Raw genomic sequence first — 16801 nt, forward strand, 5'->3', positions numbered from 1 at the left:
ATTGTATTTCATTTATTCTATGATTCACATATGCCATATAATTTCATGGTAAAAAATGATCAATTCTACTTTGATAGTTGATGCATTATTTTTCTTTAAATTATATTAAATCCGTATGAGTTTCTTATTGCTGCTGTACCAAATAAGCATAAATTTTATGATTTAAAATAACCCAAATTTATGTTATAGTTTTAAAGATCAGAAGTCCAAAGTCAGTCTTAATAGAATAAAAATCAAGGTATCTGAAAGGCTAGTTTCTTCTGAAGGCTCCAGGGGAGAATCCATATCTTGCCTTTACCAGTTCTAGAGACTGCCAGCTTTCCTTTGCTTCTGGGTGCATCACTCCAGCCTCTACTTCCATCATCACATCACCTTCTCTCTGAATTTGACACTTCTGCCTTCCTCTCATAAGGATTCTTGTGATTACATTGGGTCCAGAACCATCTCCCAGTCTCAGGATCCTTAACTTAATCCCATCTGAAAAGTCCCTTTCACCCTCCATAACATATTTACAAGTTCTAGGGATTAAGGACATGGACATCTTGCGGGTAGGCAAGGGCATTATACAGCCTACCACATATCCTTTTATTTTTTTATTTTTAATTCCTTAATGGCATTGTTCTCTTTTGCCAGAAGATCTTTACACTTGATTCTGAGTCTTCCTAGAATACCTTTTCCATCCCCCCACCCCCATTCTCCACCAAGATAATGCTTTCTGGGGCTCCAGAATAATTTTTTCCACAGGGAAACCTTCCACAACCTCTCTCACTAAATTAATTTCTCCTCTTATATATCCTGAAAGCACCATGTACTTCTTCATAGCACTTATCGGTTCATTATTTTTATATTTACTGGTAAATTCTTTGAGGTTTTTCACCCCACTATACTTTATAAACTCTGTAAGGACAGGCACCATGAGTTTGTCATTTATTTATTTTCTTTATCATTGTAGTCCCATCGCCTATTCAGTACATATTTGTGAAAAGGAATGCATAATCTTGTACATTTCATATTAGATTTATTTTCTAAATATTTTGTGAGGGTTTTATTTCTATCTGTTGTTAATGGGATTCTTTTTTTGTTTTAATACATTTTTGTATTAATGCTTAAATGTTGATCTTGTGTACATCCACTTTATTGAGTAATCTCATTAATGCTAAGTTTTATCATGTGTTTCTCCCCACCCCACCCCACCCCTTTCTCTCTCTCCTTCTGTAATGCAGTTTCTTCCTTTACTCGTGAGACACACGAAGCCATTAGAGTTCTGTCTTATATAGTTTTCATATGAGCCCATAAAATATAACTTTGATTTTTGAAAGTTTAGCAGTGTGCAGTTCAAGGCATAATTTTAAAAGCCAGTTCTCAGTTATCTACATGTGTGTATTAACCACATTTCAGTTTATCTGCAGAGATTTCAAGTTTTTATTGATAATGTCATATCATTTTCTTAACTAAGAAACTCTTCATATAAATACCTTGTGAGGGATCCAAAATAGTGAAACTCATAGAAACAGATAATAGAATGGTACTTGCGAGAATCCAGCGGATGGGGGAACTAGGGAATAGTAGCTAGTGGATATAAAGTTTCTGGTATATAAGATGAATAAGTTATATATTCAGGATAGATTGCATATTAAATGTTCTTACCACCAAAAAATAAATAAACATGAAAGAACACAAGGAAATTTTTGGAGGTGATGGGTATGTTTAGTGCTAGATTGTGGTGATAGTATCATGGGTATATGCATATATATAAACTTACCAAGATGTATATAGTGTTCATCAAAAGTAGGCTTAGAGGCCTAACTGGTTTTTTTCTCTGTGGATAGAGTGTTGGCCTGAGGACTAAAGGGTCGCGGGTTCAATTCTGGTCAAGGGCACATGCCCCAGTTGCATGCTCAGTCTCCAGTGGAAGGCATGCCAATCAATCATTCTCTCTCAGCATTGATGTTTCTATAGCTCTCTCACTCTTCCTTCCTCTCTGAAATCAATAAAAAATACATTTTTTAAAAGTAGGCTTATAGTTGTGAGTACACAAAACACAGAGTTTATTCTTATATTATTACTTATTAATTATTGTATTCTTTTCAATACGAACTATTGTAAACCTACTTTTGCTCCAACCTATACATTAAATGTGTGCATTTTTTGTACATCAGTTATGCCTCAATAAAGCTAAGTAAATAGAACACTTATTTACTATAACCTGGCTAGATCTAGAAGAGAAAAGCTACCAATTCATTCAAGTAAAGGTGAAAGACAACAAATTTATAAACTGGTGCTTTTTTAAGCTCTCATTTGAACTCTTATGTCAATACAAGTGCCCTCAGAAATTATGCTTGTTTTTTCCAGCAGTGGGAAAGCCACAACAAAAATAATGCTGAAGTGTGTTCTGAATCAATATACTTTTTTCTTTAAGCTGCTCTGTTGGATTAACCCATGCCTAAGATCTAACTCAATTTTGTGAAAGGGGTCCTTCATTAATTGATTTTATTAAATTTCCTACTGTGTGTGCAACAATTCTCCTATCTATACATCCTTACCATTGACTATTTTTAGTTTTTGAGTCAAAATAATTTGAGCAAAAGAATATAAACTTAAAATAGACAATTGCTGGTATGAGATTCACGTGTCCTTAACAGGAAAACATCATGCATACCTAACTTGGTTCCCGTTAGGAATAAGATGATCAAAAACTGTGAGAAACTAGATTAGAAATTCCTTTGCCCAGTATTTTCAATCCAAAGGTCTCTACCTTTAAGGAAATCCTTTGAGCCTGGCCAGCGTGGCTCAGTGATTGAGTGTTGACCTATAAACCAGGAGGTCGTGGTTTGATTCCCAGTTAGGGCACATGGGCTTGATCCCCAGTAGGGTGTGTGCAGGAGGCAGCCAACCAATGATTCTCTCTCATCATTGATGTTTCTATTTCTCTCTCCCTCTCCCTTCCCCTCTGAAATCAATAAGAATATCTTTTAAAAAAGAAAGAAAGAAAGAAAGAAAAGCTTTAGAGGCTGATTAATTTTATGCTCAGAACTGGAAATTGCCTCCCGAAAATGTAACATCTACTGAAAGAACCAAGTAAAGTGTTATGAGTTAAATGCCTGTTATATGCAAACAACTGATACTCAAACTCTCTAAATATGATCCTTGTCTCCAAGAAGGAGTGCATTCAAACATAGATGTTAGTTCCAGCCTTGCCACTCACTAATTGTCTGACTTTTTCCTCATCGTGAGTAAAATGTGATAATGATGACTATACCTACTCTGTTCTAAGGATTAAATGATAAAACACATGTGAATTGTCCAGTACAATAATTGGCACATCTTAAATCCTCAGTTACGACAAAAACTATCATTGTTACTGCAATATCGTTTGGAAAGCAGAATTTACACACAAAATAAGTCAAATATCATCTTAAGATAATAATGGATTAAATTATTATTTCTATGTACCAAGAATACTATAAGAAAGAAGCCTTCTCTGATTACACTATATAAGTAATGTACATGTGCACACTCCCTCAGCCTTCCCTATACTTATCACAATCTTCGTTTGTTAGTGGTTTCTTATCTGTCTTTCCCACTACGCTGTAAGCTCTTTTAGTACATGGGCCATGTTTCTATCATGAATTTCTTGCAGTCCCAGTACCCTGATGCAGAGTAGGGACTCACTAAATATTTGTTGAATGTATGACTTAAAGAGAATAAATTATTGTTGGCCAACATCAGCAAAGCAGCATTGTGGAGAAGATGACATTTGAAATGGATCTTGAAAAATTAGTATGATTTGGGTGGACAGTGTGAAAAATGCATTTCAGGTTAATAGGCATGAAATAACTGAAACACAATGGGTAGACAGACACAGTGAGTAAGAAAGGAGCCATTTAATTTTAGGTAAAAAGAGATCATTGAAATAAACTTTTCACACCTCTTCATTTTACAGATAAGAAAAATAAGACCCAGACAGTAACAGAATCTATGTCTTTTCTATATCATGTAATTAACAGAGCTTAATAGGGCAGACTAGAACCTGTGACTTTGGGCTATAGTTCAATGAAGGAGGAACTAAATGGGGAGGTAACTATAAGCAAGAAGTCTACTTAGGAAACAATTGCGGTAATCGAAGCCCAAAGTGATAAGGGAACAAGCAATAGAGCAACAGGAGTCATATGTTATGTTTTATTATACTCTTACATTGAATATGAATGCTTATGGTTAGAGTAAACATGAACCAAGTAGAAAACTGGAAAGGGCAGATACAGTGCTCTGGGATATTACACTCAAACCATACGTAAATATAAAAAGCAAGATGTACTTTTTAAAAAAGATATTCTTTATGAGAAAAAACAGATTCCACTAAACCTAGGGATAATCACAAACTTTATCTGGGATACTTATGAAAATGAAGGCACTGTGTGTACCATGTGGGAAATGTTAGGGGCCCTCATAACAAATCATACACAGAATAACTATAGGCAAATAAACCATTCAAAAGTGGGCTGACGGCTTCTGACAGCAATATAAAGCCATCTTTCAGAGCCAGTAATTCAGGCAGGCCCATCTGAGTCATTTCCTCTATAAAATGTCTTTATTAGAAATACAAGAAAAAACACCAGTGAACTAATAATTATCTCCTCTTTGTCATCAGGGTGGCCTCGGTTAGTTAAGTGCCACCTTGAAATTAATTGCATCTCATTTTATCTACCTGGAATTATTCTGTTATCCTTTTCTTAAACTATAGCACATTTGTATGTGACCTGTTTTTCTTTTATATGTACGGATCCAGAACATCAATATGATGGATGATAAAGATAAGTATGTATCTCAAAATTATTCTACACTCTCTCTATAATTTTTTAAATAAAATATTTTGACTGAATTAACCACATTAGTCATTTATTTAATAGACTAGTAGGTACAACTTTGGTCTTTATTATTTTCTTTCTTTTTGCTTTAATTAAAAAAACACACATAATTAAATCATAAACCTACAAATTAAAAACTGCCTCATATTGCAAATTCATATTAATGATGCAGCTGATGAAAATAAGTATCCATAACCTAAAGATGCACAGTGCTAGGGACAAAGGTGGCATTTTACATTTTTATTAACACTTGTAATTTTCTCCTGCTTGATTTCTTTTAGGCCAAGCCCAATTTCTTCTTAGCCATGGGTCAGTGAGCTCATGCTGATTCTCATATGACGGATGGCTTGATTTTGCAAAGATATCACCAACTACCAATACCTAGGTCTAGCTGCCATCATCATGAACAACCTAGAATAATAGAAAAGTATGAATTTGAATGTATTATTGCCTTTAATTTCACTAACTAGCATACCTGGGCGCCATCAGATTTGTGTGTATCTATGAAAGATTAAATTTTTAAACATTATTAATGTGGTAGTAACAAAATAGCATAAAACAAGCAAAATGGTATTCTGATACACATATTTGTTATCTTTTCCTGTTAAACATCATAGAAAAAAACAATACACTTTAAATGGTAAAATTTTGTATTTAGTATATGATCTCTTATAACCAAATCTAAATTTAAGAACAAGTGGATTTCACCAGAATATGATACATATCTGCTTTAATAGCTGTTCTACATCATCCTAAATGAAAACAATATTATATTAATAAATCATAAGGGGCTTCTATTAGCTTGATAAATAAGTACATTTAAAACACAAGTTAGAAAAGGATTTGTTTAAATGCTTTAAATAAATCTTTATCTTACTATTCTAATGATGTCAAATACAACCTTCATTCTGAAGATTTTAGTTAGAGATTTAATCTTTGAAAATATTAATAACAGCTTACAGCAGGTAAGCTATAAAATAATACTGGATGCTGTCTATTTAGTTTCTGGTTGAAAAAGCACAGCAGTACTTTAGTTCATTACCTTTGAAAAAACCAGTAACAAGATAATACAGCTGCCTCTGATTAAGATGTAAATTCTTTCTAATTAGAATGTAAATTCTTACATTTAAATGAAGACATCAATTGTCAGGATGCCATATGATATCTTATTCCACCTTGCCTGAATGAAGCCCTCACTGCTCATCTATGGCACTAAAATAGTTTTGCAATCCCTTTGTTCTCTGATTCTTGTAATATTCTCTCTTCATGTTCCCTTTTCACATTGCTTTTGTTTGTTTTCCCCCTTGCATCTGATATTGCTGTGCCTTGGGATTTTGCAGAAATTTGGAATGAAAATTGAGTTCAGTCAGTGCCAGTATTTGCTTGTGCCTCAATTACTTCTGCTGAATTTTCCTCAATGCAAATCAGGCAGGTTGCATAAAGTGGTGCATGTATTTGAAATAATTAATTTTCCGTAAAATGATGGATCAAATCTAATCAACCTTTATGAAATCTAAATAATAGAATAGAGAATTAGAAATTAATTAACATTTTGTGTTGTTAATACTTTATAGTATAAACTAGCAATAGTAAGTTTTACTGTTGATTCTAACTTTGTCTTTATTAAACGTTGATGAAAACCTGCCTCAATCATTTCTTGCCAGAAATATGCTAACAAGGAACCCTATATTGATAACATTGAAGCAAAGGTTTCTAAGATTATATAAATTATTAACCAGTGAGTTGAATTATTTGTGCTTCTTTTCACAGAGCAATAGTCAAAGTTTTATCTTGAATAGTGTATACTAATTTATAGAAATCTACTGTTATATTGGATAGGCCATGAGCCTTTGAGCATAGCATTGTACCTTTATTTTATATCCTATTTCTTCAACAAAAAGAGGTATGAGTTTAGAAGTGAACCAACTCAACCAATCTTACAGTGCTAGAACTTGAAAGAATGACTTACAGATAGAAGGGGACCTCCATAGTCTTTTTTAATAAAATTATTATAAAAGTATTATAAAAGTATTATTATAAAATTTCAAACATATACAAAAGTAAGGACTAGTATAATGAACCCCTGTGTACCCATCAGCCATAATCAATCATCAAGGAGCTAGCAGGGAAGCAAAACATACAACCTGAAATAATAATAACATGCAAGTAATCCTATATAATAAAAGCCCAACAACAAAACAGCAGAATGACCTGTCGACCAGTCGCTATGACATGCCCTGACCACCAGGGGACAGATGCTCAACACAGGAGCAGTGCACTCCCGCAGCAGGAGCAACCACTCAGAGGGCGGGTCCACAGCCACTCAGAGCTCCCACAGCAGGCCGATCCCCACAGGCCACACCCCCCACCAGTGCATGAATCCTGTGCACTGGGCCTCAAGTAGAGAATAATGTGCAATTACAGAAGCTAAACTGCAGTTAGAGAATATGAGTGCTGTGGATAGTAAGAGAAAATTAATTTGTGCTGAATGAGCAGAGAAGAGAAAGAGCATTCTAGATGGGGCGGAGATGCCATAGAAAAGATTTAGCAATGAGCAGAATCTGTTGATAGTATAGTTGATGATATGGCATGATCAGAGTTTAGTGTTTTTATATATATTTAAGTAGTTAACTTTGGAGGGATTTGAGAGCCAGGCAATACATTTTAGTATTAACTAGTCAAAGAAGTATTTTAGGCTTTAGAGTGACAGCATCAAAAATACCTTTTCTTTTTTGTAACTTTTTTTTTAATAGATTTTTATTGATTTCAGAGAGGAAGGGAGAGGGAGAGAGAGAAACATCACTGATGAGAGAGAATCATTGATCAGCTGCCTCCTGTATGCCCCACACTGGATGGGAATCGAGACCACAACCAGAGCATATGGCCTGATTGGGAATTGAACTGTGACCTCCTGGTTCATAGGTCAACGCTCAACCACTGAGCCATGCCAGCAGTCTAAAAAATACCTTTTCTTTGTACAAACAAAAATCTCATCTGTTGTACTTAAAATTCTTTCCTAGTCTCTGATCATGTTCACAAATAGGACATTTCTAGTGACTAAAGAATAAATTGTAAAGAAATATTTTATCTCTGACCAGCTAATTAAAAACAAATGGTAGTAATAAATCTGTAATGTTACATTTTACTATATTACATGTTACTTGACTTCTATATCCAACATAATCAAGAGAAATATCACTATTGTTATTCATAGGTCACTTGAAAGTTTTTTGAAACCATAATATATTTGTTTTTGCACAATTATAAATTTGTGGTATTATTTACATACAGTGTTAGTCTCTCATTGCTGCTGTAACTAATTACCACAGACTTAGTGGCTTAAACAATACATATTTGTCTTACAGTTTTGGAGGACAGAAATCAAAAAATTATATGGGGCTAAAATCGAGGGGTCAGCAGGGCTGAGTTCCTTCTGGAGACTCTAGAGGAGGATACATTTTCTTGCCTTTCCCAACTTCTAGATGCCACCTGCATTCCTTGGCTGGTGACCCCATTCTGCATCTTCAGAGCCAGCAATGTTGGGCTGAATCCTGGTTAAACTTTCACCTCTCAGGTTCTCACTCTTTCTCTTTAAAAAAAAAAAAATATATATATATATATATTTTTTTTATTTTTGGCAGTATTACAGATATCCCCTATCCGCCCCCACCCCCACCCTGTTTTGCTCCCCTTCACCCAGCCCCTTCCCCACCCCAGGTCTTCACCACACTATTGTCTGTGTCCATGGGCTCTGCATATCTATATATATAAAAGCCCAGCGACCAAACAGCAGAACAACCAGAACAACCGGTTGACCAGTCACTATGACACTCACTGACCACCAGGGGGCAGACGCTCAACGCAGGAGCTGCCCCCTGGTGGTCAGTGTGCTTCCACAGTGGGAGTGCCGCTCAGCTGACCAGGATAAGCAGCGCTCCCACAGAGGGACAATCCCTGCAGGCCATGCCCCCCACCAGTGCACAAATCCATGCACCGGGCCTCTGGTAAGTATATAAGTTCTCAGGTTCTCTCTTACCCTCTTTCACTTTTAAGGACCCTTATGATTATATTGGGCCCACTGGGATAAATCTGGATAATTCCCCTCTGTGATGTGCAGAAACATATTACAGGTTCCAGGGATTAGGACCACTGTTTTGCCTACCTTACATTTCTTTCATATCTGCTCCTCAGTGACTGCTTTGATAGACCATAGAGACAGAACTACTTCATTGGCTCAGAAAGGAACTTTTTCTCTGCTTCAAAAGAAACTAAAATGTATCATTTCAGCTGACCTTGAGGAAAAGAAACAAGAGAAATTAGACTAAATACTATAAATCACAACAATTGCACAACTAAGTATAAGTATTTGTACAAAATTTTATACTAAAATTCGTCATTGTGGACATGGCCCAAAAAATGTATTTCAAAGAAGGGAGTAAGAAGCAAGCATTTGCAGGGAACTTATTATGTGACAGGCACTATTATAAATATTTTGGATGCATTATTGCCATTTAATCTTTAAACACCCAATTGAGTATATTTCTTCCTTTTGATGATAAGGAAGCTGAGGCTGGAAGACTTTAGGTTAAACTTCCCAGAAGACACAGTTAATGAGCAATCCCAAAGTCTTCATATTACACCTTGCTAAATTCTGTGAAATGTCAGTTGTATCCATCTATCAAGAAACATATTTTTTCGTATTGGTTAAGATTAAGGCATTCATCCTGGCCAGCCAGAGTGGCTCAGTTGGGTAAGTGTTGTCCTGTACACCAAAAGGTTGCCATTTCGATTCCCAGTCAGGGCACATACCTGGGTTTCAGGTTCAATTCCCAGTCAGCAACCGATCAGGTGCTCTCTCTCTCTCTCTCTCTCTCTCTCTCTCTCTGTTTCTCATTCAGGTGAGGATATTTTTTAAATAAAAAAGATTAAGGCATTCAGAGTGTTATGAAATAAACAAACAAGTATGAGATATAATCCTGTCCATCAACAGAACACTGCAGTTCCCTTTTCTCCACATTCTCACCAACATTGGTTATCTCTCGTGTTTTTTATGATAGTCATTCCTAAGAAGTCTGAGGTGATTTCTCATTGTTGTTTTGATTTGCAATTTCCTGGTAATTAGTAATATTAGTATCTTTTCATGTACCTGTTGGCCTTTTTTATGCCTCCTTTGGAAAAATGTCAATTCAGCTCCCCTGCCTATTTTTTAATCAGATTTTTTTTCCTATTACTAGAAGTTGTATGTGTTCTTCAACTATTTTGGATATTAACCCCTTATCAGATATATGATTTATAAATATTTTCTCCCATTTTTTTAGGTTGTCTTTTCATTTTTTGGATGATGTCCTTTGCTGAATAGAAGCTATTTAGTTAGATGTAGTTCCACTTATTTAATTTTGTTTTTATTGCCTTTGCTTTGGGTGTGAAATCCAAAAGAAAATGTTGCCTAGACTAATATAAAATTGCTTACCACCTCTGTTTTCTTCTAGGAGTTTTATGGTTTAAGTCTTATGTTCAAGTCTAATTCATTTTGAGTTGATTTTTGTGTCTGGTATAACATAGTGATCGAGTTTCATTCTTTTTCATGTTGCTGCCCAGTTTTCCCAATACCATTTATTGAAAAGGCTATTCTTTTCCCATTACATATTCTTGGCTCCTTTGTCAAAAAGTAATTAATCACATATGGATGAGTTTATTTCTAGGATCTTGATTCTGTTCCATCTATGTGTCTTTTTAAATGCCAGTATGATACTGTCTTGATTACTTTAGCTTTGTAATATAGTTTGAAAACAGGGCATGTCATGCCTTCAGCTTTGTTCTTATTTCTCAAGGCTGTTTTTTGCTTCTGGGGTCTTTGGTTCTATACACATTTTAAGATTGTTTGTTCTATTTCTGTGAAAAATGCCCTTGGGATTTTGATAAGGGTTGTATTGAATCCATAGGTAATTTTGTGCAATATGGACATATTAATAATATTAATTCATCTAATCCATGAGAACAGAATATATTTTCATTTATTTGCATCTTGTTCCATTTTTTTCATCAATGTCTTATAGTTGTCTACAGACCTTTCACCTCCTTGGTTAAATTTATTTTTAGGTATTTTTTATGATTCAGTTTGTAAATGGGATTGATTTTTATTATATTTCTTTTTTAGATAGTTAGTTGTTAGTGTATAGAAATACACTAATTTTTGTATTTTTATTTTGAATTCTGCAACCTTACTGAATTTTTTTATTCTAACAATTTTTGGTGACATCTTTAAGGTTTTTAAATATGTAATATGATGTCATCTGCAAATAAAGGCAGTTTTACCTCCTTCTTTCCAATTTGAACGTCGTTTATTTCTTTTTCTTGCCTATTTGCTCTGGCTAGGATTTCCAATACAGCATTAAATAAAAATGGTGAGAGTGGCCATCCTTGCCTTATTTTCAATCTCAGAGAAATGCTTTTGGTTTTTTACCATTGAATATGATGTTTGCTGTGGGCTTCCTATATATGGTCTTTATGATGTATGTTCCATTTATACCCAGTTTGTTGAGAATTTTTTATCATGAAATGATTTGACTTTTATCAGGTGCTTTTTCTGAATTGATTTAAATGATTATATGATTTTTATCCTTCATTTTTTTAGTGTGGTCTATCATGTTGATTGATTTGTGGATGTTGGATCATCCATGCATCTGCTTGATCATAGTGTATAATCATTTTAATGTATTTTCTATATGCAGTTATGTCTGCCAACAACAAAAAAATATTATATATTTTTTTAAATAGTGGTGCTTTCTTTTTGTAGGGTAGGGGACAGAGAAGGATTATTATTGCTGTGTAACAAACCGTCCCAAAACCTTGTGATATAAAACAATCATTTTATTGCTTCCAAGGCTTCTGTGGGTCAGATATTTGAACAGGACACAGGAGGTAGGTTCCATTGATACACTGTTCTGTGACATCTGAGTCCTCAGCTAGAAAGATTTCACAGCTGAAGGTAGGAATCAGCTAAGAGCATCTTCACTTACATGTCTAGTAGTGTGTGCTGGCCTTCAGCTGGGACCTCAATTGAGGCTGTACTCTAGAGAACTTGTGCGTAGCCTTTCCATGTGGCCCATACTTCCTCACAGCATGATGGTCTCTTCTTACGTGGCGGTCGAATTGCTTAGATGACAGTGCAGGGCTCCAAAAGTCAGAGTCCCAGAGAACAAGATAGAAGCTTCCAGGCCTTTTATGACCCATCCAGATCATCACCTATGCCATCCTTTGGGTTGAAACAACCACCAGGCCACGCAGATTCAAGGGGAGAAGAATTATACCCGCCACTTGATTACACTGTACAGGTCACATTACACAAGAGTTTGTGAATTGGGTGATGCTGTGCAGTTGTCTTTGGAAAATACAATCTGCACCTGTAAATAGGTGCAAAATTATGGTAAAGTATTTGACCCCCTGGCCTGCAGTGACACGGTTTTTGTGGAATGATTATAAATGAAAGGTCATTTGTCTAAATAACTTGGTTTTGAAGTTCAGGTTTATAATTATGTTATCTATTCTAGGAATGAAATTTCTCATTTATTAGTGCCGAGAGAAGGATTTGTAGTCTTTTTCAACTTGTTGCTCTATATGTTTATCAGCTTAAAATCTGAAAGCCACAAACGTTATCTGACAGAGGGAAAAAGATGTTCCATGTTTTCTCCACTAAAAGATTTAATGTATAAAAGAACCATACACAGAGAAAGACAAGTACTATATATGGAATTTCACCCATATGTGGAATCTAGTTAACAAAATAAACTAATAAACAAAATAGAAACAGACTCAGAGAACAGACTGACAGATGTCAGAGGGGAGGGATGTTGGGGCTGAGTGAGAACGGTGAAGGGATTAAGCCAAAAAACTCATAGACACAGACAAGAATATAGTGATTAGCAGCGGGAAAGGGGAGTGGGGGAGGTAGAAGATGATATAAGGAGGATAAATGATGATAGAAGGATTTGACTTGGTGTGGTTAAACACACAGTACAATATACAGATGATGTGTTACAGAGCTGTATACCTGAAACATGTAATTTTACTAGCCAACATCACTTCAATAAATTCAGTTATAAAGCAAAAAATAATAATAATAAAAGAACCATACAGATGAATTGTACATACGTGAATTATATCACAATAAACCTTTTTTAAAAACAATTATAAACAAATATTGAATTCTAGTTAATGATATGCATGCCAAAGTGGTTAAAGGTAAAGTGTATTGATGTTTGCAACTTGCTTTGAAATTCACCAAAAATTAAGATGAATTAGTGGATGATTGATGTTAGAGAGTTGATAAAACAAGTATTGAAAAAGGTTAATTGTACACTTTAAGGTGGTGTGTATTCTCCAAAGAAAAAAAAATCATCAATTTTTCTACATGTTTGAAATTGTTCACAATGAAATAATGGGAAAAATTGGGAGATACCACTACACAAGTACTAGAATGACCTTAAAATGTGGAGTTTTTAAAAATATTTTCTTCATTAAAAGTTCTGACATCATTTTAATGAAGGGAAGTAAGTAACTGACTACTACTAGTACATCACCTATTTTTATTCAAGTAATTGGATAATAACTTGGTAAAAGAGAAAGCAGGAGAAAAGAGTTAAGCACAAAACCTCAGCACAGTCTGTGACTGCCAAGGCAGAGATCTTCGAAACAAATAATTGTAATTAACACCATTTTGCCACTGGAAAAACCGAAATTGTAAAGTTGCTGAGTAAACAGTATGATCTCCATTTTCAAATGCTTGCTCTGCTAAAATCTTACACCTACTTTTTCTGTTTAGGCAATTACTTTAATTTTTTGTTGTTGTTGTTTTCTTTTACCTCAGCAATATGTTCCCTGCTTACATTATTCATGGAATCATGAAAGGTCACTATTGTCTACCCAATCACGAAATAGTTTGGCACTTTTTCAAGTTCTTTTGCTTGAATTGTATGAAGTGGTAACCCGCTGATGCAGGCGTCCATTCTGGCACTCTTGGGCTCCAGTCAGACCAGAAAAAAAGATAAAAGGAATGAAAGTGTCTTTCAGTTGCTAAGTAGAGGAATAGTAAAACTTTAGAATTTTGTTTTTTTAATCCTTACCTGAGGATATTTTTCCATTGACTTCTAGAGAGAGTAGAAGGGAGGGAGGAGGGGGAGAGAGAGACACACACCCAGGTATGTGCCCTTGACTGGAAATCAAACCCACAACCCTCCGGTCTGGCACTCTAACCACTGAGTAACCGGCCAGAACACAACTTTAGAATTTGTTAAGTCCTGTGGTAAAACTAGGACTCACTGAAACCTTAACATAGAATAGTACTAACTAACCCATTGAGGTCATTCAACAGAGTTTGAGTTGAATGCCCTTCTTAAGTGTTCACCAGTGACTGGTACTGTGACATGTGGTGTGGAACCCTGGCCCTTAAGAAACATAAGCAGCAAAGCTGGGGAAGAAAGTTGGAAAGGACACCAGGGCATGAGCAGGTTCGCACTGCAAGATAAACCAAAAAGAAGATAAGTGCCAAGGACCAGATGGAATGAAATCGTGTTCCCCTGGCTCCCTCGCCCAGCCTGAGAAGCCAGGCAAAGGGAGTTGGTGATCATGGTGCAGGAATGGGGGCTAGTACTCCATGCTTACACTGCCCATCCGTCAAAATTGCTACTCAGTAAACTTCTTACTCCCTATTTTGTATTTAGTTTTGGATTTTTATCTGAAATCTCGCAGCTTTGGAAGCAGACTCGTAGTTTGTTTGGCTTAAGACTTTCACTTCCAAGCACATACTCAGGCTTTGTTTGCCCAGTTTTGTTGTTTGCATGGTTGAATGCTGTCCCTGGAAAGAGGTACTTCTGAGCTAGTATGAAGTACTTGCCTTCGGGGCTCATGAGGAAGTTCTGAAGTTTCTGTTTCAAGGTTTTGACATGTCAGCAGGTGTGTAAGTCCAGTCTGATGCCAATATGCCTGGTGCCAATACGTTCCTTTTGATCTCGGTGGGCAAGATTTTCCTTGTATCTGTTAACCTGTTGCCATGAAAAAGAAAAAGAAAATGTTGAGGTTGTGGTATATAGCATAGGTTGCAGGCACAAATATAATTAGTGCGGTACCACAACACTGCTTTTGGTTTGTTGGAACTTTTAAGCATGTTGGCACTTTTTTTAAATGTGTTTTCCAAAACCGTACATTCAACTCCTGATTTTCCATTCAGCCCGTGATGGTGCTTCCCGACCGCTCAGCTGGAATGGGTTCGCCTTCTTCCCTTCAGCACACCTTTGAACCAGTGGCACGTCTGGTTGTAAGGAACATTGGGTAGCAGATTCTAATTTGGCAGCACCCTAGGGACATTAATCAATCAGAAAACATAAATGAGGGAATCATTTCTCAGGTGAAATGGTTCCATTGAGGATAATATTGAAATGAAAACACCAAAATGTTGACCAAACTAAAAACACGTTTGCAATTCATATGACCCGTGGTACTTTATTGTATAATTCAGCTGACCCGTGGTACTTTACCTTATATTAGTGTGCTCTGATCAAGGCTTGACCTTTCAGCCTTTATAATTTAAATATTTGTCAGACTTCCTAACTGTTCTAATGCTGACTTTACCTTTACTACTCGCTCCTCAGAGCCCTCTCCACCGCCTCCCTCACTGCTATTATTCACCCTTCAGCCCCGTTGCCAGCAGCTCCCACAATGTGTTGTCATGGAAAATATCACTGATTCAAATTTTGGGTGAAAAATTGTAATTTCATCATAATTTACCATTAGTATGACATAAACATACACAGTATTTCAAATGTTTAAGTAACTGAAATGTTCCTCAGGTAAACAGCACCCTTATCCAGGTCGACCATTGGAAGTAAGAGAAGACCTCCCACAGGAAACTTTTAAAATATTGTTTGTTTTTGTTTGTTTTTAACGTTTATTCTTTTGTCCAAAGAGCTAATGACCTGAGAATTCGGGATAGAGGCAGTATGTGATTTCTACTGCACGGAGTGAAGGGAATGGTAGTCTTGGAAATAGTGAGCTACTCCGAGTGTTTTTATTTAGAAAAAGTATTGGAGTCATTCATTTTTTAATTTCTATATGATGTTCATGATCACCGTTGTCTGTGTTCAGATAGTTCAATAACCTGTCACCTGTGGCTTCTCAGTAAGCGTGGCTGGGGGAAGTGCCTGTTTAAAAGCTTCCGGTGGAAGAATGTGAGCCTTGCCAGCAGGACAGGCTGCATAATCTGAGGGGCTCAGTGAAAATGAAAATGTGAGGCCCCTTCTTCAAAATAAGACAGAAAAGGTGCATTAAAAGTACTAAAATATGAAGGCTTTTCCCTTCTTCCATGGCCTCTTAACTGGTAGTGGTGTTTTTATTTGCTAATTCAGGTCATGCTCCTTCAAGCACATAGATTCTCTCAGAGCCCAGACTCTCACCGGCTCCTTGGGGTCTCACCCTAAGACTCGGGAAACAAGCAGTCCATCAAATGTCACGTTTCCCCTCCTGCCGGCAACCAGGCTGATACTCTGTGCCTTGGCCAGAGTCAGGGAAGCCAAGCCAGGCATCTCCCGCTCCCACAGCCCCACTGCTCCAACCCAGGCTGGATGGGTATTGCAACCTTGAACATGACAGGTACCTGGATCAGAGGTGGGTGGGAAGCTTGCCCCTGCCCAGTGCCCACAGAATGCTCTGAGGCACTGCCAACCCTGGGCAGGATAGCTGCTTCCATGCCCCACCTCAAGATGCCATAGGGTGCCTGCCAACCCTGACCCTTCTCACATCCATATCCAGGTTCAGAATGGGCAGGGAGCAGCAACTTTCACTGGGAAGGAGGGCAGAGAGAGGAGCCAGTGGGAGGAGATGCATAGGGGATGGCAGAGCAGACAGTGGAGAACTTATCCTGAGAGGAGGGGATTGCACTATAG

The 16801-nt window shown here is 36.6% G+C and overlaps 1 protein-coding gene across 5 annotated transcripts in view; it reads left to right on the top strand.

Moving 5' to 3' along the window:
• Window positions 1–16801, top strand: part of ELP4 (elongator acetyltransferase complex subunit 4) — a 175984-nt gene that overhangs the window by 118843 nt on the left and 40340 nt on the right. Inside the window, exons 10-11 of one of the 5 annotated variants that reach the window (XR_008558030.1) lie at window positions 4787–4815; window positions 5147–5292. The exons of 2 other annotated variants lie outside the window; for them this stretch is intronic. Coding sequence is in view for 2 of the 3 variants with exons in the window: in XM_054725788.1 (XP_054581763.1) it covers window positions 4787–4852 (66 nt within the window). In the remaining variant the exon portion in view is untranslated. Of the gene's footprint in view, window positions 1–4786; window positions 4867–5146; window positions 6458–16801 lie in introns of those variants that run through there. 2 more of the 5 variants (XM_054725789.1, XM_054725788.1) reach the window with 2 other exon arrangements.

Source organism: Eptesicus fuscus, chromosome 13 (assembly GCF_027574615.1).
Source record: "Eptesicus fuscus isolate TK198812 chromosome 13, DD_ASM_mEF_20220401, whole genome shotgun sequence".
In the NCBI taxonomy this organism is placed as follows: Eukaryota; Metazoa; Chordata; class Mammalia; order Chiroptera; family Vespertilionidae; genus Eptesicus; species Eptesicus fuscus.